Genomic DNA, 25,097 nt, shown 5'->3' with positions numbered 1-25,097 from the left:
GATGATGATGATGATGATGATATACAACAAATGTGAGTACGCCCCTGTGCAATATGTCTTGAATGTCAAATTATTCAAAATTATATCACCCCAATATTTCCTTTGCATCTAAGTTGACATGTAGAGTGTATCCACTTCTGAACAATAAAAAAAAAGAAAAACTAGAAAGGCTTAAAAAATACAGGCTCAAGACTAGAAACTCAATACAAAAATGGTCTACAAGATTAGATTAGATAGAAATTTATTTATCCATTGGGAAGCCTCCCTCAGGGAAATGCATACTCTTTTAATACAACCCATTAAAATTGCCCTTTTTACAGTCAAGGAATATGTTTTGAAGTTACTGTATTTTCTGGAATATAAATCACAGTGTTTAATAATTTGGACAGTCCTGCCACTTATACTCCAGTCCAGTTTATACACCAAAAAAGCACATATTCATTAATAACAATAGCTATTTCTATTAGGCTTTCCCAGGAATTAAAGCACAAAGGAAACTCCAATAATAAAAATACACTACAGCAATGTACAAAAATCCTAAATTAAAGAGCTGATTAAAAAAAAAGTCAAATGGATACATGTTTTGGTGGTGTTTCTGATGCTTTGGGTCAGCAATCCATGCCCATCTGATGATGTTTTCTGTCTTCAGATTGTATCACATTCTACAAAGTGCAATCCCTTTGGATTCTACAATAGACTATATTTAAATGGCAAGATGTTTTTACATTAAATCCATCAAATTACATCCAGATGCAACATTCTTCTGAAAATAAACATACAGACGCACATTAAATCTAAACCCCAGTCATTTTATATATATATACTCAACAAAAATATAAACGCAACACTTTTGGTTTTGCTCCCATTTTGTATGAGATGAACCCAAAGATCTAAAACTTTTTCCACATACACAATATCACCATTTCCCTCAAATATTGTTCACAAACCAGTCTAAATCTGTGATAGTGAGCACTTCTCCTTTGCTGAGATAATCCATCCCACCTCACAGGTGTGCCATATCAAGATGCTGATTAGACACCAAGATTAGTGCACAGGTGTGCCTTAGACTGCCCACAATAAAAGGCCACTCTGAAAGGTGCAGTTTTATCACACAGCACAATACCACAGATGTTGCAAGATTTGAGGGAGTGTGCAATTGGCATGCTGACAGCAGGAATGTCAACTAGAGCTGTTACTCGTGTATTGATAGTTCATTTCTCTACCATAAGCCGTCTCCAAAGGCGTTTCAGAGAATTTGGCAGTACATCCAACCCGCCTTACAACTGCAGACCACATGTAACCACACCAGCCCAGGACCTCCACATCCAGCATGTTCACCTCCAAGATCATCTGAGACCAGCCACTCGGACAGCTGCTGAAACAATCGGTTTGCATAACCAAAGAATTTCTGCACAAACTGTCAAAAACTGTCTCAGGGAAGCTCATCTGCATGCTCGTCGTCCTCATCGGGGTCTCGACCTGACTCCAGTTCATCGTCGTAACTGACTTGAGTGGGCAAATGCTCACATTCGCTGGCGTTTGGCACGTTGGAGAAGTGTTCTCTTCACGGATGAATCCCGGTTCACACTGTCCAGGGCAGATGGCAGACAGCATGTGTGGCGTCGTGTGGGTGAGCGGTTTTCTGATGTCAATGTTATGGTTCGAGTGGCCCATGGTGGCGATGGGGTTATGGTATGGGCAGGCATCTGTTATGGACGAAGAACACAGGTGCATTTTATTGATGGCATTTTGAATGCACAGAGATACCGTGATGAGATCCTGAGGCCCATTGTTGTGCTATACATCCAAGAACATCACCTCATGTTGCAGCAGGATAATGCACGGCCCCATGTTGCAAGGATCTGTACACAATTCTTGGAAGCTGAAAATGTCCCAGTTCTTGCATGGCCGGCATACTCACCGGACATGTCACCCATTGAGCATGTTTGGGATGCTCTGGACTGGCGTATACGACAGCGTGTACCAATTCCTGCCAATATCCAGCAACTTCGCACAGCCATTGAAGAGGAGTGGACCAACATTCCACAGGCCACAATTGACAACCTGATCAACTCTATGCGAAGGAGATGTGTTGCACTGCATGAGGCAAATGGTGGTCACACCAGATACTGACTGGTATCCCCCCACCAATAAAACAAAACTGCACCTTTCAGAGTGGCCTTTTATTGTGGGCAGTCTAAGGCACACCTGTGCACTAATCATGGTGTCTAATCAGCATCTTGATATGGCACACCTGTGAGGTGGGATGGATTATCTCAGCAAAGGAGAAGTGCTCACTATCACAGATTTAGACTGGTTTGTGAACAATATTTGAGGGAAATGGTGATATTGTGTATGTGGAAAAAGTTTTAGATCTGTGAGTTCATCTCATACAAAATGGGAGCAAAACCAAAAGTGTTGCGTTTATATTTTTGTTGAGTATATAGGAGCCACCTCCTCTTTTCTGCAGTATATGTAGCACTTCTCTTCACCCTGCATTTTGACTTTGTTCTTGGGTGTCTTGGAAGAAAATAGAATGGAAAAGCTTTTTTTCTTGCATAGTGTGGGGTAATGTTGGCAGCGTTGGAAGTGATAGGTTCTCTCCTGGGGTTGATTAGGCTCAACCTTGTAACTTTCACTTAATGGGATATGACCCCTTATAGCCCCAAGCCTCTGACAACACACTTAGCCTACTACATAGACCTTGCACAGCTCAAATTCCACCCACAGCTGACATATTCCCCATTGGGCTAACTGCTGTTTAAACCCAGGCTGCCTGTAATTAACTGTAATATCATAAGATTATTCTCTGACTTTGCTTATTATGTAAACTGTTCCCATTGGTCCCCAGCTGCTGGTTCAGTAGGACAGTAAATAGGTGCCTGTTATCACTGACAAATCCAGCACAGTGTATGGTTTCAAACTGGTAAGCAAACACAGAGTTATTGGCTTTTATATTTTGCTTTGGTAATATATACTGTATAAGTTGTTGAAATCTAAACGACACAAAAAAAAAAAACGGCCTCTATTTCACACATTCAACATCTGGCCAAACATCCATGGAAATAATTATAAAATGCACCTACAAATTCAAGCAGCATTACTAGCATACTACAAGTGTTATGCTGTGAAGTTTCCATCAATATGCATTCAGTGAAAGTTGGGCTTAGTACCCCTTAGTGCCACAAATGGAAAGTGAAGGCAAAACAAAGTTAATAAAATAAAAATACCTTTTGAAAATTAATGTCTTGCAAAACTATATTCTGTACAATAGATGCAAGAAGATGGGTATCTGAAAGATTTTGCATGCACAAAAACTCAAAACAGTTCAAAGTTAAATATCTTTCTAGTAATTATTAGCAGCTAGTAGATGTAAAAATACATTTGCTGGAAGTGACTATGCTCACTGCATGGCATTGTAGGAGACAGTCAACATTAAAATGTGCAAACTAATGCAAATTCTAGTTAGAAATAGCACTCTTCATTACAAGAACACTCAGTAACTTGACATTAAAATGCATACAGGCGCTAGGGAAAGAAAAATACAGCAAAACAATAATAGAAAGGCAGAAATCTAATGAGAAAGAGAAGTACAGTAATAAATTTAGTTTATTATCTGATAGAGTAGAACATAATAGCTGTTCAGTTATTTCATTTTAAGCATTGGCCCTTGGTACCCTATCAACATTAAAGGCATGCTTTAGATACAGTAGATTCAGCAACATAAAAATTGCCTCTCAGCATCTGGATGGATTCAGGATAATTAGGTTTGCCAGCAAAAGGATTCTTTCCATGAAGGAGCAGCATAAGTATCCATATTTTCTTTGCATTTGGTTTGGTTCCCATTTATGTAATATATTACCACTGTAAACCACTTATTCACGGCAAAAGACTAATTTATCCACCAGATATTAATCACTAAGTGTTGTCTTGTAACTCACCACAGTGATAGACAGACCTTTTAAATAAACGGTGACGGTGACCAGAGCGAGGGAGGGTCATTGCTCTCCACGAGTGATGATCCTCGACACTATCTCTGTGCGCTCAGAGCCCTAAACAGTTTATTTTGTGTTTGCCATCGCTTCCTTGGGGTTGTTAAGATGATGTGCAGTTTGACAGAAAAAGAGGGAAACCAGATCATCTGTGGAAGATTGTTTTGACCTGATAAGTAGAAATGGGTACATTAGGGAGAAAAATGAAGCAAAACACTAAAACTATGGGATTAGTCATGTTCAGTTTACGTGGAGAAATGCCACATGCTGCAGAATTCTTACGTTTGAGATATGCATTATTTTGACAAGAAATGATGTAGTTGTTTAAAAAGAGTACCACATCACAAACATTTAAATGCATAACATGGGATTCTCTCTTTTTGGGTATGGGGCATAGTTATTTAAAATTTTTAGATAATTATTAAATCGCCCCCCCAAACATGGAGGGGGGAGGGGGGGAATACTTGTCTTCCTGTCTGTTCATCCATCCATCCATCTTATAAGTCTTGTATGTGCAACTCCTTTTAAACCAGTTGGTGGATTTAAATGAAATTTACCCACTGATAGCACACAATGTGAAGATGTAATTGAAGAAAAATAATTCCAGTGTGTCTTTCCCTCATATAACCAGAAATGCAATTCAGTTTTTATTTACAAGATTGTTTCAGCAACACATCAGTCACTTGTACACCTACAGTAACCTGCTGTTCTTCCTCTGCTCCTCAGCCATGTTAATGTTGGCTAATCTGCTGGTGACACATGATTGATAACCTTTCCCAAGTGTGCAGGATCCAAAGGATTAACATTGTTTACTTCTAGTAGCATACTAGGTACGTCCGCTCTTAATGACTGGAATTAATAACCCGCTGACGCCTATGAGACAGCTATGTTTATGCATCGGCAAAACCTGACAGTCTGCCCTGGACATAGATGGAAAGGCCTTTGCCCTGCAAAGAAAGATTTCTGTTTACATGTGACATTTGATGATGGTAATATTCATTTTAGTCTGAAATTATTCTTTTTAAATGTATTTTTTTTTGTCAATGTGGATTGGCCTTTAGCATTGTTGGGTCATGTGGATTACTGCGATATTAATAATACTGGATTTGGCTGTGTTTACATTTCGCCCTTGCCTTGTGTCTCTCTTACTCTGCTCCTGGTTTTATCTGCTCCTCCCTCTCTCACAAATGCACTCACCAAGGGGCATGAGAACAGGGTAAATCCTTGACAGCTTCAATGGAACCTCACACAAAGACTAAAACTCGGGGGGATGAGAGAAATGCAACACCGTACAGTAGCCTGACCTCCTTCAGCTACCATAGACGTGCATGCACCAGATACTGGGTGTGGCTGTCTTTCTGCACAAAGCCAGAAATAAAGAGGGAAGCTATTGCTTTCAGCAGCAAGACCCCCAGGTGACCTTCCTCATCGACCCCAGAATGACCCCTCATGAGGAAGGAGAGAAGCACAGCTTCTATGTGTCATTGCCAATGAGTCAAATGCACATGGTCATACTCATAAAAGTTAAAAAGGGAGACAGTCATTGTGTGCTCACAGTAAATCAGCATGAAGGTGACAGTCACTCATGTGCCCATGTTAACAGATGACGCAGTAATATGTCAAACTGGGTTCTCTTTCTGCACTCTGTGAGTATAGCCTGAAGTCTTTGGTCATCCATGCATTGTTTTCAGCCATGACCCTACAGCTGGGCCGGTTTGTCTGTTTCGGTTCAAACGGAGGTGTTTGGCTCTAGGGTGTAACTGTAATAGGCCCAGACTTACACTATGGAATGTGTCGCATCAACCTTCAACAACAACTGGGAATTGAAGCTTGAGGCCACTGAGTTGATCATTTCTGTCTTCAGCTGCCTGACGTGACTCCCATGTGAAACAGAAACAACCAATCCACTGGCACGTTGGTCAGATTTGAAAGGAACATAACAATTGAATCATGCTTTGTTTTCCTGTGCAACACTCCACTACACTAGGCAGACCCCTTCCATTTTAGCACAAGTATAAACAGTTTTCTTTTCTGTTTGGGTTTAGAAATGTGGCAGTTAACCCTGCGAGAGCGCTGCATAACAACTATATAAATCCATCAATCTATCTGTGTAAGTTTTCTTTGGTCGTACTGTGTTTTGTCCACAGTCGACCTGGAGCACATGAGGACCGTGAAAGCTGACAGACACCAGCGCTTCTGCCAAGAGAACGGCCTCATCAGTCAGTTTGTATCAGCTAAAACAGGGGATTCGGTTAGTACCAACAAAAAGTTCAACTGTGATTCTGATACTAGATCGATATTCTATGCCTTCTTGCAATATTTAATTAGTTTTCCATTTTATTATTTCTTTTCACAGGTTTACCTTTGTTTCCAAAGAGTGGCTGCTGAGATACTTGGTGTGAAGCTTAATAAAGCTGAGATAGAACAGTCCCAGGTGAGCCATATTGGTGTCAAGTACAAGTGAAAGCTCACAGCTCATGATGATTCAAGTCCTACAGTATATTTAAGAATGTAGACTTAAAAATGATGACTAAAATCCATTTTTATTTATTCATGGTACAAGAGCAAAAACAGCTTTCATTATCAATGATGCCTACTTTCCTAAATTACTTTTGCAATTTTTTTTATGTTGTAGCTCAGGTTTCAGTCAGGTTGTTCATTAACTAAAAGATCTATGGTTTGAAACCTGAATACCCTTGTGATGCTTGTTAATGTGTTTTTGATGTCACTGGACTCCAAATTGCTCCTGGTCCCAAGCCTAGGTAAAAGCAGAAAGGGAAAATGTTTGGAGAAGCGTCTAGCTGTAAAGTTCGTAGCTACCTTGAACCTACATACAAATGGGAAAAGATTATGGTTTCAAAAATTTTAGGTGAAAATGAGTCAGACAGACATTTTCTTTTGTTTTGTTCCACAGTCTGGCATGATTTTTGACTGGAAAGCAGTGCAGAACATTGAACATTCCTTAGAGTCAGCTGATGCTGTATGATTTCAAAATCTTGTAGCTCAAAATGACAGCTCATCACACTGGCAGTCAGCTACAAATAATTAAAAGAAAATGAAGTTACTTACAAAACAGATATTTGTAAGTTTTATTTTTTGCCCCCTTTCCCATAGTTTGTTGAGGTATTTTATTGATATTTTGCTATCATATATTATAACTCACCTCTTAATGATTTTGTGGATATGTAAAATATCTGAATCTAGTATAATAAAATACACTTACAGGCGAAGTGATGTTGATTATATTGAGGTACAAGGTTATTTCAGAAAATTCTTGGCACCTGAAAACAAACGTATCTAGAGGCTCAAGATGTGGCTGTCTACTATGAAGAGATAGCAGAAAACTTAACAATGGTGGATGAAGTGCATAAGGGAGATACAGTTGAAAAATACTGCCAGAGAAGTCTTTCTCCTGTGACCTTTTCTTGGTGAGGCCAAGCTTTTTTTGAAGTGCACTCATATGGTGTGAAATATGGCTACAAGCGTGCAATTATTTAGTTTGGTTATACGGTCGCAAATTGAGCTTTACCAGAGCCAGTAAAAAGGAGTTTTACTGGTGACGCGTTAGTGGAGCTGGTAAAACGGATATTTGTGACCGTATAACAGCATGAACGTCCGCAAATCATCAGACACAAGGTGGTTATTCCCATTCTAATCCAATTCCATCGTTTGTACGGTTGATTTTTCTGTAGGTAATTTGGTTTGCGAGGCTTACTGTGAGGCAGCGTCGCTCCAACAGTGGTCAGGGCGCGGAGTAATCAAATGTGTAAATCCATCAAATCCATCCAATGTGAAACGGTAATTCTGTGTCAGAATCCACATCAATACTTTCATATGGTATCTTAAATTCACTTATTTCAGCAGCGGTGTCAGTACGTGACTTTCTCTTGCTCTCAGCCAACATTGGCAGTATGACATCGCTGTAGCAGCACGCACAGCTAGTGTTCTGTCGAATTGTTTGTCTTGTCGCATAAATTCTGCATCCCGCCAATATTGCGCATGTGTGTGCGTGCATGTGCAGTTGCGCGGAGGCATGACCTGTTGACAGGAATGACATCTTGTCAGAACACCGGTCAGGGCGTGGGGTAATAAATCCAAATGTGAAACAATATTTTGCCACCGTTACCCTGATATTATTTGGTCTGCAATCTCACACAATTAACCAATCAGATTTGCGGAAAAAATGTAATTGGATTAGAATCCCAATTAAAAATCCCTGGATTGTTTGGGGGAAAAAGTATGCTATTTCAGTCTGACTTTCAAGTTTCATCAGTTTTTTAGTTGCTATTGCATAAAGGGACCCACGCCCGATCCCATATAAGCGGTTGAAGATGAGTGAGTGAGTGCATAAAGGCACAAGTGCTACAAAAGCAATACCTGAATGTTTAACTGAATAAAAGGGTGAAAAAAAACAATTCATCATAATTTTTGAGATTTGATTACATTTTGCAGGTTCACTATAACTGTCACATTTTTGTATCAGTGCGTTGTTGGGTCGGGTATTGTTACATTGTTACTATTAAGGCCTTTTTATCACTTAACTTACTATTCAACTGATTCTGAAGTCATATAAAATTTATTTGCACAAATTTACATGTTGGACAGATAGTTTCGGATAATAAGAGCATTTTGTACTTTAATTGGTATTGATTATTAAAATAGCGAATGTTGTTGTTTATTCTTTGGTTTGTCTCTTGTAATGTTCTGTCTGAACTCAACGTTGGTCATGGGGAATGTGTTAGCCAGGTCTGTTCAGGTCACCACACACTGTAAAAAAAGAAAAAAAAAAGAACTTGATGTATAAACACAAGTTTGTTAAGTCTGCCTCCTGTAATGGTCTACCTGCCACTGACACTACCCATCTGTAAATAGACCCACACTGACCACATTAAGGCGTGAAGTCAGAGGTTAAAGGTACGCAGTTGTAAGGGTGAGAAGGTTAGGATTTGCTGTCTGATTTATTTGGTTTATCTCCCACTGTTTTGGGCCATAAGAAGGTCTCTGCTTGCCAACCAGACGAAGGTGCCAAGTGGTGGCAGCTGTAGGATTTACAGGGTCACCTCCCCCAGAAGCATGAGTCCTGGCTCTGATATGACCAGTTGGAGCCACATTGGCTAGGTAGTGGTTGATGTGTCTGGGTGCTCCAGGGAGGTCAGGACCTCCCGAGTTGGGAGAGCATGTAAGGGAAGGACGGGTTGAATTCTCAAGCCACTCTCCCACCACTAATGCTGATGCCTATGACTGAGAATAGTGGCTGACTTACAGAGCTGTCCATCTTCTTTCCTCTTCTTCGCCTCCCTTAGTAGCTGCACTAATAAAGCAAAGTGCCTTAATCCAGGCTAATCAACCAGGATGAGGGTTCGGATGTAAATTGCAAGTCAAGCATAGGGGACAAGCCAGTTTAAATAATACAGAAATTCTTTTTTAAGTTTCATTTTATATGGAACATTTTTGGCTGTAATTCCAGGAAATGAAGGCTATTATTATCCTCACAATATGATGACATCGACAATGTTTTGTGCACAAACCAAAATGCACAGTGGACACCCAAAATAAATAGATAAACAATTAAATTAAAACAAAGAGTTGTGTAAGCGTAGAATTTATAATTTGTCAAATATATTCCCATCAGCCTCTTTGTTCTATGAAAGAAATTATGACAAAATACATTTATATACAATTCTGGTAAAGATTGTTGGCATTCCTGAATTTTAAGTCCAGAATTTAAAATACATTTGAAAATAAATAGAAATAAATCAGTTTTGGGTAACAAGGGCATTTATTGATGTGTCCACAGTTATTGAACAACAACAACAACAACAGCAACAACCACGCTTTCCTACAGTGAAATAAAAAGAGAAATTGTATGTTATTTGCACACTTTGACTAATTTAGAGTTAATTGTTATTTTCACTGCCAGGTTTTGTTAGACAAGTCAGGGCATGGATACATGAACATTTCCAAGTCATTGAATATGTTTTAGAGCTCATTTAGTCAGTCATTAAAAACTACAAATAGAATGCTACTCTATGGTCAGTCTATCTCGACTGGTAATAGCCAGGCAAGTGATAATTCCCTGCATGTCAGTGAAGTGGTGAAATCAGGCTGTTGTTTTCACTGGCGTGTGTGTGTCTATGCACAAAATAACTCAAACAGCTAGATGGATTTCCTTCAAACCTTGTGGAAATATTACCAGGATAGATATATAGAAGTGATTAGATTTTGGAGTAGTTTGGTCTGAAGTCAAAGAAAACATGGTCTGAAAAACTTTTTTTTTTTGTATGTCCCAGATTGATGTTCTAAAACATATTGATCAGCAAAATATTTGTGATTGGTTGGTGTGGATGATATAGTTTAAAAAAAAAAAAGCCATTCTAGGAATATTTATATTTGCTTGTATATCATATTCTATCGTGGTGTGTAGAGCATGCTAGGTATGCACCAGGTCTCTGATGTATTTCATTTACTGTAAAATCATCAAAGTGTGCTAATGATACTGGTGTAAGAATCATAGCTGAACTATGGTCTGGCCACATGTATTAATTGCATAGTTTACATAAGTGTGATTTTTGCTTCATAATGACTTTCTTTTAAAAGTGATAACTGCATTAATTTCAATGCAGTCATGGTAAATTCACAGTCTGAGTGGAGGTCAGAGTAGCTGCACATGCACCTTTGCATGTTAAAAACAGCCTTGTGTTGTGCTTGCTGTATACTTAGCACCTCTCTGGATCCAAAAACCGACAGAATCTCTCAAAAATTAGAGCAGTTGAAGACAAAGTATCCATCGTCTCTTTCCTGCATTGCTGAGTCCACTGAATCGAGTGTTGTGTTTGAAGCCTGTGCACAGCTGAGCTGGCAGAAACTGAAGAGCTCCAGAACATTATGAGCATTCCCGACTTCTTACAAGCATCTGTTCAGCAGGACTTCTGACCTGAATTAATCAGATCAGAGGGTAGAACTAAAGCATTTATCCCAAAAGGGCTAGAAATAAAATTATTATTGTTATCCTCTCAGCAGACAATGTAGAAATCCTCATGAACCTCCATTTCTTATTTTTTACTTTTCAGGATTTTGACAAAGGCTATTTTTAGATTCACTGACATAGTTCATATTAGAATTTAATACAGCAATTAAGCAATTTATTTTAAAATATTATGTAAAACATTGGACACATTTTTATTCATTCAGGACCACAGACAAAATTTCCTTGTTTTTATTACTTATTGAGTTCTTTTTTTAAAATTGAAAGAAAAGTAGCGTTTGGCTTGTTTCCCCCGATTTAAAAATGACCCATCCTTGTCTTAAAAAAAAATATCGGATCCAAACCGTGGGTTTTGTGATATGGAACACCCCCAATAAAACTGTGCCATATACATTTTATGTTTCTGCTTTTTTAATTTCATCACATGAAAGCAATTTTTTGTTGTTATTCTTGTTGTTATGTAACATTGGACATTTTACTAATTATTTTGTTTATCCAAAGTTGGTGCATATTCCCATATTTGAATTCAGGTCTTAAAATTGAGGTTTGCAAATAATTCTGACCAGGACTGTAATGTTCAGGATCAGTTTGTATCATGGAGATGAGAGTGTGAGCAGGTCAAAGCTCTGGGTGTAGCCTTGGGGACAAGAAGCCTCATTATCAGCTGTCAGGTTTAGAGAGCTGAACATGAGGTCATGACCCCTAACAGTATTATATCTGCCTGGCAGCCCTCTCCGTCATGGTCCTCTGTCTGCTAGATCAGATAGCAAGGCCACGGATCAGTCAGTGACTCCAACACCATGCTCTGGCAGCTCGTTAATCAGACAGCCAACCAGGGCCTGGTATTCAGCCATGTGGTCTGCCTCTCATGTACCATAAACACCAGTGGGCCGCCTCTTCATTTGAATTAGTTTTGTAACCATTCAGACCTTATTTATACTGCCTGTAAAAGCATTCACCCCTTTGGGCTTTTACGTTACTTGTATATGTTTCATTTTTTATCATTTTTCTCCTTCATTCCTCCTTCCTTATCCATTGTCCTGTGTGGTTTTTGGTTTATAGCCACTCACTTGTGTCCTTTCTCATGCCTTGTGCTTTGCTTTTTCTTTTTTCATCCCCTTTGCTTTCTTCTGTCACTCCATTGGTCTGGCGTGTTGAACGCTGGTCAGAGGATCGTGAAGGCTGAGCTGGTGAACTACCCACAGGATGAAGGTCCAGTTAGACAAGAGAACACCCAGCAAAGCAAAATATGTTCTGTTCAGTAGTCTGAAGTATGTCTGCACACACAGATTATATAGTAATTAGATGTTAGAATAGCAAGGAAACCAATTTCTTTTAGGTAGTTGTGGTGCATTTGTGTTATACATGGTATTTGGTACTTGGATTAGAGATCAGACTAATAGAACGTAACCTCTGTTGTAGTGTTATCATCGTGTTGACAGCATTATGAGTAACTGTTTTGGGAATCTAAGTTATGTGTGTTGGGTGAATCGGCTGGGTGAGAGTGTTGTCGTGAGAAAAACCTTCAGAGTTCACGATGGTAACAGACGTGACTCCAGTTTGACCTCCTCCTGCCTCATGACCTGATCAGAGCAGGAGTACACAAACATTTTGACACAGCAAAAATAAATAAATAAATACTTTTTTTTTTTTTTTTTTTTTACATTGATTTGTTGCCTAGCTTTTCAATGTTGGTCCTTTACACCATTTATTGTCTTTAAATTCTATGTGTGAGGTTTTTTTCATGTTTGTGTACATCATTTTTCAGCGTGTTGTGAAAGCGGACATTGTGAACTACAGTCAGGACCCTGTGGCCAGGAGCGTGAACCCACCTCGCAGCTCCATGTGTGCGGTGCAGTGACCTCCCTAAAAAAACCCACATACGCATGCATGCACACACGTACAGATGTGGTTACAACAACTTGCAGTCAGTATTGGTTTTTAGGACTTTTGTGGTGACTGGATGAAATTCAACAGAATGTGTTCAGACTGTGTTCTCTGCAGGGGTCGGATGAAGACAGAATATGTGCTTTTGAAGTCCTGTCCTGCAGTTCATGTTGAGCAGAATCTTTATTTATTTTTTATTTAGTCCAGAAAGTTCAAGTTTACCTGCAGCTTTTATCTTAAATTACCACATTAATTAATTTTTTATATATATAAAAAAATCCCTTTAAAGCACCATACCAGTACTTTTTATCTGCTTAGTTAAAGTCCATGTGCAGTTAACATTTTGGGACAGTTTCTGCAATTTGAGATTTCTTAAAGGGGTCATATAATATACCTTCAGAGCAAGCTAATATACATTGTCATGTGTCTTAAAAACACAGCTGGTGTAATGCATCTTAAATCCCATTTGCAGAATTGTTTTAATTGGAAAGTAGTTGCTGCTATCTACGAGAGGTGGGACGAAGTCACCAGCAAGTCACTCTGAATGGGCAAGTCTCAATTCAAGTCCCAAGTCAAGTCTCAAGTCATAATGACCACCAATTGTTTGCAAGCTGACTTGAGACTTGCCGATTCATGACTTGACTGTGACTTCATCCCACCTCTGCTATCTACACTCCCTACATCTTGTGGGTGTGTCACACAGTGGGCGTGTCTCACAGAGCAAGCAGGAGTTAGATATGAATTTCTTTGGCACGTATGACAGATGTCTGAAACGAGTTGTCTCAGTCCTAACTTTTGAGTAAGGACATTTCAACATCTGCAGACAGCGTTGTGGGATGTTAAGGATGTTTGTTGTGAAATCCCAGTCATGAAGTAAATAAACACCAAAAGGACATATTTGTATTTTTTCTGGAGTTTCCAATTATTTTCGAATCATCTAAAAATCAGAAGGAAACTCAATTTGAAGATTGATTAGAAATTATGCATCTGCTATGTAACCCAAGATGTAAAATCCAGAGCTCCAATTTCTGAGAGCCCTGCCCCAAAACAAACAAACAAAAAACAGGAAAAAAGTCGGTCAGTTTGTGCATTCCTCACACTCCATTTCGCTGTAAAAACTCATCAGTGCTCCCAGATATTGCTTTTTATTATATGGCTACAACGCTACACTTCCTCTGATTGGCTAATTTCCACTCTGATATTTTCCCATATCAGACAGTTACCATGGCAGTAGTTCCGGATTACATATCAGATTTGTGAGTTTGTTTGCGAACAAATAAATTATAAGGGACGAAGAGGACCATTCTCTGAGTGAATTTTATTACACTGACGAGTTTGAATTTGAGGAATTAAACAGCAAATGAGCTTGAAGTGGACATGCAAAATGAAGACCAACAAGATGAAAACACAGCTTCGAACAACCATATAATAAACAAATTATTAACCACGCTTGCTCTGTCTGTACAGGAATATCAGACCTCTGTTTTTTGCATGGACCTTGCTGTGCTTGGTCCGTACTGTCAACATCTCACTCCCATGTTTTCCTGTACAGACCTCGCACTCAGTTAATAATCCTTTAATATTGACTAAAAGTGCTCTTTGGACTAAAACATTGGTCACTTTCACAGTCAAGTGCTCTGTGACCTTGTTACCATGTTAAACGTAGGCAACAGCCAAAACCTTGCTGCCACTAAAACTCATATGCATGCACTAAATTGATACACATTAATTATGTGTATGTGCGTTGATGTTTTTGTGTATTAAATTAATATGTGTGTTTTAATTTAATAACACCATGCACAGATGGAAGACAGAAGCTAGAGTCTGTCCAGTGTTTTTGCTTGATAAGTAGATGTTAAGATTAATTGAGTCTCAGAATCATCAGCAATTGTTTTACTGAAGATCTACCATTCAATTAATTTATCATTTCAGGACTACTCAAGTGCACATTACTGTCTACATTATTGTTGGACGGTAATGTAGCATCAGTGCCAACTGAAGTCTTCAAGAACTGATGCGTGACATGGTTCAGGTGCCACATGCTTGTAGAGTGGGAATGGTGATTTGTGTAGTTGAAACCTGTTCCAGAATTGATGCTCACTGTGACAGATTACATAATGTAAATAATTTATAATTGTCATTTTATTATAGCACACTCAAAACACATGGGTGCCTATAACAGTTGACAGCATACATAATTTCTATCATGCAGCAACCTGGTTTGCAAAATGATGGGCTGTGATGTAAAGTTATGTGTAATATGTGCTACAACGCAAAGATCACTGGTATGATCTCGTGAGGGATTAGTGGATTGTGCTTGTGTAAAGATGGATGTTAAATGAAAGGGATGACTTGTAAGAGTTGTTTAATAACTGCACGTTCTTCACTGGGTTCCTATGCCAAGTTTGTCGCTGTCCTTGCAACAACAGAGTGGATTCTGGGTAAGACTTAAAGGGACATTAAAAAAACAGACTGATGAATCCAAATGTTTCCAAGCAGGATTTATTGAGATGTGTTTTTGTGTTTGTGGTGCTGCTCAGGGTGATATAACGCTGTCTGAAATCAGTTCATGTTTCCCTTTTGCCAATTAGCAGCTTGCATTAGTGCTGCGATAAAAGTCATGTATCATATATTACTGTATTTTACAGCAAAATGTCGAAGTCTTTCTTTTGAGGAATATCAAATGTCGATATTTTGTATTTTTGTCTTGTTTCAGTTGTAGCTGTATTACCCATTTCTCTAAAATAATATGTCTGTTCAGTGTATTTTTCTTATAGACTGTGCACTATATCTCGGTTTTCATTCCGTACCGATAGAGGATGCTGCAGATGCTATTGACTGACTGAGCTGGAATGTCTGTTTGCTATGGAGCCTTTAAACTGTTTGTTATAGAACAGATGTTTATATTGAGCTGTGATGACTATAATGCTTCATTGGGTCTTCATTAAGAGCCTGTTTTACACTTTGTGTATTTGTTAAAGAATACTGATGTATTGTATTGTATGCCACCTTTAATCATTCTTGTAAAACTCATTTGAATGTTTGCTCTCTCACCCTGAACCAGATGCTTCACAACACTGCTTATATTTTTCATCTCTTTTTGCTGTACCTGTGCAGGATACATCAGGTGTCAATAAATGATGGTTGGAAGACACCAGAGGCCAGATGCATGTGTAATCTAATTTATATACCATAGTTTCCAGAGTACAAGTCATACTGGGGGTATAAATCCAACATTTTTTTTCTGTTTGTGGAACTCATTTTTAAAGACAGCCTTTCCCTGGGGGTCGAGTTTAATCCTCTGGGGTCCGAGGTAGTCTTTTGGACAGTTCACTCGCCTGGCATAAATGTTTTATTATTGCTGTTAACAGCTCTCCCTGCATCCCACAATCAAGTTTTATGTCTCTTTTTTTCAGGACAACCTGTGCTTTCAGAATATGTATGCTTTTGTTGTGTTTTATAAGTGTAATAAAGGTTTACAAACAAAAATAAGAAAGAAAAAATAAAGTGGAAAATAATTTTCCACACACATTTATTCAAAACACACAGCAAACTATAATAAACAACTGTTTTGACACTTTATAAAGGTAATTTGAGGTCTTGTGTGAAAGACTGTACAACAAAAGGTTCAAACAGTAAACACAAATGCACATTTTGAACAATATATACAAAATGGTCTATGTGTTTTGTTGTCCATTGATATGGTAAACAAGTGCTTTATTTCGAGAAAGTTTCTATCCCATATCATTAAAAAGTTATTTATAATTTAGTAAAGCTTGGTCTTAGTCATTGTATACGACGGTGTCTGCCCCAGAGGGTTAACAATGGCCCGAAGCTCAGGATAGGACATGTGCACACCACAGTGTGTGCTGTAACTTTACATAAGGACTTTTAAATTCCAAAAAATAACTAAATGGACAAATAAACATACAATGGTCAAAATATTGAATATTATTTGATGGGGTTAGGACAACAGAAAGCATCAGATGAACATAGATTGAGAAATGAACTGTTGATTTTTGCAGGAAGCCCTCAGCTTGTGATGTGTTATGTAAGGACTTTAAATTACAAAATTAAGCAAGATGGACAAATAAATGTGTGATGGACAACATGTTGGATATTATTTGATGCAGGTGAACAGATTAAATAGATTTAAAATTATTTTTAATCAGCTCATTAATGTGGGATTTTTGTGCATTGTTGTAGTGTGCTTTTATTGTTGAAGCTTCTTTTGTTTAGTTCCTGGGAAAGTCCCATATTGCTATTTTTGTAATAATAAATGTGTTTTTCAGTGTATAGGTTCCAATAGAGGATACACCATCTCAATAAAAAAATCTTGCCACTTATACTCTGAAAAATACAGTAAATATGCCTGTGTGTATTCATTGATAAACCTGTTACTCCATCAGTCAGCCAGAGGTTTCCCACACCCTTTTCATATTAATATCTCTGTGTGCTCCACCAGTCTCTTAAAAATTTGGCAGCAAAGACTTTTTTTCTAAACTGCATCTGTGAGGTTCAGCAGCATCAGGGCAATAATTGTTACCCTCCACTGCAGCCAATCATAGCACCAGTGAGGTCAAACTCCAAAAACAGCTGTCAATGAAAATGAGCTCCCTGCAGCTGACCTTTTTGGCAGGTGTTTTGCTCACCACGCCATCTCGATGGGGAGATTATTCCTTTTCTATTTGCAAAGTTTCCTTTTGACTGATTTTCACACTGCCTATGAAGCAGCGTGAGCTCAGTTAAGATGGGTGGTGCCATTCGGATGCTGCAGCCCTGCTGTTTGATTGGCTGAATGAAACTGATCTTGCTGATTAGCTGTTGGTGGAGCTGAGAAGGATGGAAAACCTGCAGTGTTCTGGGTCCTCTGGACCAAAATTAAGAGTCAAGGGACTACATGATAGTACATGTTAGCATGATAGGATTAGACCGTGTACGGTATTTGTACAGTTAAAGCAACGCAAGCTCTTCATAGAAGTTAGCCTTGAAGCTGCTGTCCTTCAGTGAGTCTGTAGTGTGTGATCATGTAAACATGCATGTAAAAAAAAAAAAAAATCCAAACAAATAAAAGCATTGTAAGTGCAAGGTGACTTTTTAGTTCAACACAGTGACACAGATTTGTGTCCAATAAAACTGCTCTGTGGAAAACAAAATGTCTTTTGTTCAGTTTATGTGTAAACGCATCACTTTGTGACGTCATTCATTTCAAATACCCTAAGAACCAGAAAGGTCTGCTCAAAGTCTTAGTACTACCAGTAGGGGCAGTAAATGTCAGAATCAAAGTTTTCAGTAAGATCTAATTGTGGTGACTGCGATGCACGTGTTGCTCTGCCTCCATACTATATGTGGAGCCTTGTGACATGCACACACTCAGGCAGGTGTTGAGACACAAGAGTCGCATGGATGGTAACGCGTCATTCGTGTTAAGCTAGGTAGACGTTAAGCTACTCAGTATGAAGGGCAATTGAAAAATTTTGAGCCTGACAGAAAAAGTAGGGCGTGGTTCTCCATCATTTTCATTCTGAGAAACCAACTTTTCTTGAGAATGTGTGAAGTTTTGACTCACTGGTTGCAATGTTGACAAATGTTGGTTTCTCAGAATACAAAAGATGAAGAACCACGCCCTGCTTTTTCTGTGTTGGGCTCAAAACATCTCAGTCACTCCAAGTATGTTTCCTGTTATTTGTTCGACTCATACGTCAGTACTGATGTAGTCTTTCGTTTTTGCTTTCTGTGATTTTAAAATAAAAACTATTTGAGGAGACTTTTTACAGAAGCAAAGAAAACCTGTGAAGTGGTTCTTTCTACAGGGAACGCCAAGAGTGATGAGATAACGGTGATAGCAGACCTTGTCCTACTGTGTTTTTGGATGCTTAAAAACTGCTTTCCATTCATAAAGACGGCTCTTAGCGGTTTCCCAATATTTGAGCTCTTTGCCTGTGCAGACCTTCTCTATTCCAGAACTGAAGCAAAATTGTGTCTTAGTTTCATTGCAATTTTTCACTCTTTGTTGAGTGCACAAATTGAAAGCTCCAGCCCCTGGAGGTGACGGGAACTGGACTCTCACAGATTAAAGATCTATGTGTTGAAATTGAAGAATAATGCTTGAAACCTGACCACCCCAGAAATTCCCCCCGCTACCCAACTATACAAATGAAGCCTCTGGTAGCTAATGAGCCACCTGATCTTTGTTCAGTAAGTCTTCACTGAGACTGCTCCTCAGTGCACTCTGGACAGATGATACAAAAAGCTTCATAAAGGACCGGAGGATTATTAATTAATCATTTAAACAGTCCAGCTATTTGTTGCTGTAACAGCTGTAAGAGGGGGATTTGTTTTTAAATTTTTTGCTTGAAGACACCATTTTGTCTTGAGAGGATTATGTGAATTGGAAATCGCAGAAATGTGAAACAAACAGTATCTTTCCAGGAATGTCTGCACTGCTTTTTTTTTTCACCTTCGTCCAGGTGTCGAGCCGTGTTGTCTTCTGTTGCAGACCGACTGCAAACACTGAAACCTAATGGAGAGTCAAGTAGGCCAGCCGTGGCTATTCCGGCACATGTGCATTGTTTCGCTTGAGTGGACGTCTTAGGAATTGTCTCTGCAGAATTTTTGTCAAGAGCTGTCACCGTCGCTGACAGGCGAGACTTGCTCTTGGCTTTGCTGATGTTTAGACAGGTGTTTTTGCAAAGAAAACACCTGCAGCCTGTTTCCAGCTTAAAGTCTCACAACATGACAACGTCTCAAAGAGGAAAGAGTATCAGTATGTGGGATAACGCTTGTGAAGTGTGAGACGTGTGATGCAAGCTAGGGCCGATTTGTGATGTGCATTTGGGACACAAAGCACAGATACTGATATGTACTTAATATTTATTTACCTGTGACATGTTAAACACATTAGACGCGCTGCTCAGTATGCTAATATCAGGATACAGTTTTGTTCCATGCAGACCCAAAATGCTGTGCAACGATGCAGCAATCTCAGGGTCTGATTTAATCCACGACAATTTGAAACATTTTAAATAGTTTGAATAGAAGCAAAGTGACCTTACTTTATTTTCTGTATGTTTTAGGAAAAAAATACAAAAGCAGAATATATTTATTTGATTTGTTAAAACAAACAGGTCTCTATTCTTTGTACATTACTTAAAGAATTAACTGGACAAAACAGGATCCGAAGGTAGTGACATGGTGTGGAAAAAATTTCCAACAAATTGCTAATAATTTTTGTATGACTAAAATTATTCAGGACGGCACAGAAATCTTTCAGAAGAATATCCAAAGAGCAATATAAAACTGAAAATGTCATTTGATTAATAAAATCAGAAATTAACATTCCTCAGTCCCAACTGAAGCTGTACTTTTCTAACAGTATTCCAGTGTTTGCTGAAGCATCATGATAGTAGCTCTATCTTCACTTGGAATTTTCTGCTTATTATCAATGCACCAAGTACAAAGTGGTACCTTCTGCAAGAACAGCATAGCCAGTGGTTGTGTGGAGTTTCTAAAATGGTGCAGTTTATTTTATTTACATTCAACATACCTGCTCCTGAGCATGTGTTGCTGTGACAACCAATCCAGCATTTGTTTTGAAAAACTGAAAGATCCAGGATCACACCTTCAGCTGGATCTTGTCTTGAGAAATAGGCAGCATGACCAAAATGATACATCTCATCTGTCTGTTCATTTGACACATCATTCCAGCTCAACCCAAGGATCCTCCAATGAGACCTAGTGCTGAAGATCTTCAGTTTTTGCTTTAAGATAGGAATCACCAGGAGGCTAAAGACTTGGATCTGCAAAGGTATTGGTATCTCATCTTTCAAGCAAACTTATAACTCCATATACTCTTCCCAGGTGGCTTTTAGTCTCAGCTGCTGAGGGCCCAGTGAACCGAGATAGGTGAATGCATCTACAAGTTAACACTTTCACTACATACAGATCACCTTCTGTTAGCCGGGTCTAGAAAGTCATTACAAGCCTAGATCTTTGCAAATGCAAACCCAGATACTTTCATTCCTACTTAAGCTTCTCAGTCGGGGTCTCCTTGTTGGGAAAGTGTAGTGACACGGACCCACAACAGAGGGCGTAAATGAACAGACAATGAAAGAGTCGAACATGAACACTTTACTGTTGTGAAACAAGCACAACCAAAACACAGATGATTACAGAATTTATGCAAACAGTCAATCTAGAAAGGTGACGTGTGGGCAGGCTCGAGGATAGAAGAAGTCTGTCCTGAGTTCCGGTGGAGTTCCGGATCAGCCCGGCAGCTAACGAGTCCCGGATATAGGTCTCCATTGATTCGCGCTCAGGTCGTGAGAGGTTGTACAGCCTGCTGGACGGGAACTCAATGCCCGGAATCAAATCAATGGCACAATCGTACGGACAGTGCGGGGGAAGGGTGAGTGCCAGATCCTTGCTGAAGATGTCATGGTACTCAACCGGCACAGCCGTCAGATTGGGAGGGACTTTGACCTCCTCCTTAGCATGTAAACCGGGAGGAACCGAGGATCCTAAACACACCCGATGGCAGGTTTCGCTCCACTGCACCACCACCCCAGACGGCCAATCAATCCGGGGATTGTGTTTCAACATCCACGGGAAACCCAAAATCACATGGGAGGTAGAAGGAGTCACAAAAAACTCGATCTCCTCCCAATGATTTCCAGACACCACCAGAGTTACTGGTTGTGTCTTGTGCGTCATCAAAGGGAGAAGGGTGCCATCTAGTGCCCGCACCTGCAATGGCGAAGGGAGTGCCACCAGAGGGAGCCCTACCTCCCTAGCCCATCTGCTATCTAGCAGATTCCCTTCTGACCCCGTGTCCACCAGTGCTGGGGCTTGAAGGGTTAAATCCCTGCTCAGGATTGTAACTGGGAGTCGTGTGGAAATATGTGTATGTCCCACGTGAATGTCTTGGCCCACCCTAAACCCAGTTTCCAGGAGAGGGCGGAACCTTTTCGGACCCGGAAGGGAGAGGGACGGCGCGTGCCGGGCCACGTCCTTCGTCTCGCTCCCGACGGCGTTCTTCTAACCGATTGTCTAACCATATAACGAGATCAATAAGCCCATCTAAATCCCGCGGTTCCTCCTTGGCTACCTGGTACTCCTTCAGGACCGACGACAGTCCGTTTATGAAGGCGGCGCGGAGCGCAACGTTATTCCAGCCGGACCTCGCACACAACCGTCTCCACACAACCTCCGTACGGCTCTGGGGGACTTGTGTATGCTTCAGGGGATGGTGGGGGGGGTCGTTGAATGACCAGAGGAACGTCTATATTCTGCACTGGGTCGGCAGGAGGAGGAGCTGCAGCAGCGCCCTGAGCGCGCGCTTCCACCTGCGCGGTGAGAGCCTCCATCCTGTGATTAAGGATGACGTTTTGCTCAGTCATCAAATCCAACCGAGCGGTAAAGGCGGTGAGGATTTGCTGCAACTCACCAATTATGCCTCCTGCAGACGCCTGTGCACCCTGCTCTTCCATTGGTTGTCCAACAAATGGTTGACGCCCCTCGGGATCCATGACGCTGGCCGAGATATCCTGTTGGGAAAGTGTAGTGACACGGACCCACAACAGGGGGCGTAAATGAACGGACAATGCAAGAGTCGAATATGAACACTTTACTGTTGTGAAACAAGCACAACCAAAACACAGATGATTACAGAATTTATGCAAACAGTCAATCTAGAAAGGTGACGTGTGGGCAGGCTTGAGGATAGAAGACGTCTGTCCTGAGAAGAACCAGAACCACACGATTTCCTCCGCCACCGAACCTGGAGAATACTGGAGCCGCCAAGTTCCGAATTCCCAGGAGGCCACAGTCTCCGGATGTTGGATCTGGTACTGCTGGCGAGGAGCAAAAACAGTAAGAGGTGGGTGCGTGCACACCCAGTAACAACAATGGTGGAAATATCACCTCCACCTCTAATACAAGAACGTGCAGAGTAATGCAGTTATCTCTCAGGGGGAAAAGGAATGCAGTCCTAGCTCCCAATCACCAGCTCCTGCTGTCCTGAGATTGAACAGGTACTCCTGCAAAACACGTACAGAACAAAGACTTATGTGTAAGCACACGAACGGCTGAGTCGTTACCTCTACAGGTAGATGATACGAGGTCTATCAATAAAGTATAGGTCTTTTTTAGTTTTTTCAAAAACTATATTTCATTCATATGTTTTTACGTCAGACATGCTTGAACCCTCGTGCGCATGCGTGAGTTTTTCCACGCCTGTCGGTGAAGTCATTCACCTGTGAGCACTCCTTGTGGGAGGAGTCGTCCAGCCCCTCGTCGGAATTCCTTTGTCTGAGAAGTTGCTGAGAGACTGGCGCTTTGTTTGATCAAAATTTTTTCTAAACCTGTGAGACACATCGAAGTGGACACGGTTTGAAAAATTCAGCTGGTTTTCCGTGAAAATTTTAACGGCTGATGAGAGATTTTGAGGTGATACTGTCGCTTTAAGGACTTCCCACGGAGCGAGACGTCGCGCAGCGGTCCCAGGCGCCGTCGTCAGCCTGTTTCAAGCTGAAAACCTCCACATTTCAGGCTCTATTGATCCAGGACGTCGTGAGAGAACAGAGAAGTTTCAGAAGCAGTCGGTTTCAGCATTTTATCCGGATATTCCACTGTTAAAGGAGATTTTTTTAATGAAAGACGTGCGGGCAGATTGCAGCGTCGGCTCGCAGCTGCCGCGATGCTCCGCCACAGAAAAAACACCTCTGTTGGTAGCCTTAAGGACAAGTTGGAACGTGTCCAGCTGTTAAACAATTTCACATATACTCACTCCACTGAAAGCCATCAAAAGCTGCCTGGATTTTACAAATGGTTATCAACACAGAGGTGTTTTTCCTGTGCCGCCGCACCGCTCCGGCTGCGTCTCGACGCGCGGACCCGTCTGCAAGTCTTTCATTAAAAAAATCTCCTTTAACAGTGGAATATCCGGATAAAATGCTGAAACCAACTTCTTCTGAAACTTCTCTGTTCTCTCACGACGTCCTGGATCAATAAAGCCTGAAATGTGGAGGTTTTCAGCTTGAAACAGGCTGACGACGGCGCCTGGGAGCGCTGCACGACGTCTCGCTCCGTGGGAAGTCCTTAAAGTGACAGTATCACCTCAAAATCTCTCATCAGCCGTTAAAATTTTCACGGAAAACCAGCTTAATTTTTTGAACTGTGTCCACTTCGATGTGTCTCACAGGTTTAGAAAAAAATTTGATCAAACAAAGCGCCAGTCTCTCAGCAACTTCTCAGACAAAGGAATTCCAACGAGGGGCTGGACGACTCCTCCCACAAGGAGAGCTCACAGGCGAATGACGTCACCGACAGGCGTGGAAAAACTCACGCATGCGCACGAGGGTTCAAGCATGTCTGACGTAAAAATATATGAATGAAATCCATATAGTTTTTGAAAAAAATAAAAAGGACCTATACTTTATTGACAGCCCTCGTATCTCGGCAGCGAGGTGGAGATGACATCCGACTTTTATGGAGTGATGAAATGAAGATGGGTGACAGCTGTCACGAGTTGATGTGTGACAGCTGTCACTCCCGGCTGTGTCCGTGGCGGCAGCGCCCTCTCGTGCCTGAAGCCCGCACTTCAGGCAGGGCGCCCTCTGGTGGTGGGCCAGCAGTACCTCCTCTTCTGGCGGCCCACACAACTGGACCCCCCCCTCAACGGGCGCCTCCTGGCGCCCAACCAGGCTTGTCCGGGTGACGGTAGAAGTCGGCCAGGAGGTCCAGGTCCAGGATGAAGCTCCTCTTCACCCAGGAGCGTTCTTCTGGTCCATACCCCTCCCAGTCCACCAAATACTGAAACCCCCGGCCCTTCCGACGGACGTCCAGGAGCCTGCGAACCGTCCATGCAGGCTCCCCGTCGATGATCCAGGCAGGAGGCGGCGCCGGTCCAGGAGTGCAGAGGGTTGAGGTGTGGTATGGCTTGATGCGGGAGACATGAAAGACCAGGTGGATCCGCAGTGAAGCCAGCAGCTGTAGCTTCACTGCGGCTGGGCTGAGCACTTTAAGGATCGTAAATGGGCCGATGTATCGTTCCTTCAACTTTGGGGAGTCTACTTGTAAGGGGATGTCCTTCGTTGAAAGCCATACCTCCTGCCCGGGCTGGTAAGCAGGGGCCGGGGAACGCCGGCGGTCTGCATGGGCCTTAGCCCTCGTCCGGGCCTTCAACAAGGCAGAACGGGCAGTGCGCCACACCCGACGGCATCTTCGCAGGTGGG

The 25,097-nt window shown here is 41.1% G+C and overlaps 1 protein-coding gene across 2 annotated transcripts in view; it reads left to right on the top strand.

Annotated features, from left to right (window-relative positions):
• Nucleotides 1–13,324, top strand: part of rab28 (RAB28, member RAS oncogene family) — a 71,611-nt gene extending 58,287 nt beyond the window's left edge. Inside the window, exons 5-7 of one of the 2 annotated variants that reach the window (XM_034181966.1) lie at nt 6,140–6,243; nt 6,349–6,426; nt 12,746–13,324. In XM_034181966.1, coding sequence (XP_034037857.1) covers nt 6,140–6,243; nt 6,349–6,426; nt 12,746–12,838 — 275 coding nt within the window. In that variant the 3' untranslated portion in view covers nt 12,839–13,324. Of the gene's footprint in view, nt 1–6,139; nt 6,244–6,348; nt 6,427–12,146; nt 12,331–12,745 lie in introns of those variants that run through there. The other variant, XM_034181967.1, reaches the window with a different exon arrangement.
• The last annotated feature ends 11,773 nt before the right edge of the window (nt 13,325–25,097 follow it).

This window comes from Thalassophryne amazonica, chromosome 11 (genome assembly GCF_902500255.1).
Source record: "Thalassophryne amazonica chromosome 11, fThaAma1.1, whole genome shotgun sequence".
In the NCBI taxonomy this organism is placed as follows: domain Eukaryota; kingdom Metazoa; phylum Chordata; class Actinopteri; order Batrachoidiformes; family Batrachoididae; genus Thalassophryne; species Thalassophryne amazonica.
This window is presented reverse-complemented; position numbering and strand designations above follow the sequence as displayed.